General features: G+C 67.4%; 1 protein-coding gene and 1 long non-coding RNA gene across 2 annotated transcripts in view; both read right to left on the minus strand.

The window, feature by feature from the left end:
* Positions 1-1,088, minus strand: part of LOC103613730 (putative sodium-coupled neutral amino acid transporter 10) — a 35,076-nt gene that overhangs the window by 2,644 nt on the left and 31,344 nt on the right. Inside the window, exons 16-20 of the mRNA XM_017730724.1 lie at positions 869-966; positions 653-720; positions 477-555; positions 264-365; positions 112-183 (exon numbers count right to left, since the gene is read on the minus strand). Coding sequence (XP_017586213.1) covers positions 112-183; positions 264-365; positions 477-555; positions 653-720; positions 869-966 — 419 coding nt within the window. The remainder of the gene's footprint in view (positions 1-111; positions 184-263; positions 366-476; positions 556-652; positions 721-868; positions 967-1,088) is intronic.
* On the minus strand, positions 476-1,088 carry LOC108445680. The gene is made up of 3 exons (XR_001860628.1): positions 1,056-1,088; positions 869-966; positions 476-555 (listed from the first exon to the last, which is right to left on the minus strand). It is a non-coding gene; the product is annotated as an uncharacterized LOC108445680 (long non-coding RNA).

The raw sequence follows: 1,088 nt of genomic DNA on the forward strand, positions 1-1,088 counted from the left end.
GGGGGGGGAGGGACCTCTGGCAGCCCAGAGGACGAGGCACAGAGTGACCCCCATCCATGGCCCTCAGCTCCTAGTGGGAAAGGACTCAGTGAGGGCCCGGCCAGGACTCACCGGAGCCGCTTTTGTCACTGCTGAAGCCGAATCCCTGCAGGGAGCCACAGGGGCTGGGGCTGGAGCCCATCCCTGGGGGAGAAACAGGGAATGTCCGAGGGAGCACAGGCACTCAGGGTTCCCCTTTCCTGCTGTTTCCCTGCCCCCCTGACCGAGGGCCCATCCCGGGGGGGCTGCGCTCACGGAGCCGCTTTTGTCACTGCTGAAGCCGAATCCCTGCAGGGAGCCACAGGGGCTGGGGCTGGAGCCCATCCCTGGGGGAGAAACAGGGAATGTCCGAGGGAGCACAGGCACTCAGGGTTCCCCTTTCCTGCTGTTTCCCTGCCCCCCTGACCGAGGGCCCATCCCGGGGGGGCTGCGCTCACCGGCAGGGGCCGGGGGCCGGGCGGGCAGCGCCAGGGGCTGCGGCAGCGGCGCATCCGAGAACAGAATGGTGGCCAAATCCTGCGGGATTGAGAGAGAAAGGAGCGTAGGCAGCGCTGGGAACCCCGGAGTCCCCAGAGGAGGGGGCTGGGGGCTGCCCTGTCCCTCCAGCACCCACCTGTGCGGCAGCCCGCACCTTCTGGTTCAAGCTGTTGCCGTGGAGGGGGTCTGGGGGCCCGGAGAACACTGCAGACACACAGAGGGGAGCATGGGGGATGCTCCCAGGTGGGGTAGGACCCCGCTCCTGGCACAGCCCCCGCAGCAGGAGCCCTTCTGAGGTCTCCAGCCCTCCATGGGGCTGTTCCTGCTCTCCCAAGTGCCCCCAGCCCATTACCTGCGGCCTCTCGGATGAAGTTGGCGTTCCTCTTCAGCTGTAGGACGAACTGGGGGGAGCCCTGGGAGCAGGTGTGCAGCAGGATCTTCAGCACCTGGCTCGGGGGACAAGGACAAGTCACAGCTGCCCTCCCTGGAGCGGGGGGTTCCATCCCATCACCCGCCCAGTGCTCCCAGCACGGACCCACCTTCAACTTGACGTGGCAGGAGCTGCTCTGCAG

Source organism: Corvus brachyrhynchos, unplaced genomic scaffold (assembly GCF_000691975.1).
Source record: "Corvus brachyrhynchos isolate BGI_N302 unplaced genomic scaffold, ASM69197v1 scaffold340, whole genome shotgun sequence".
Lineage (NCBI taxonomy): Eukaryota > Metazoa > Chordata > Aves > Passeriformes > Corvidae > Corvus > Corvus brachyrhynchos.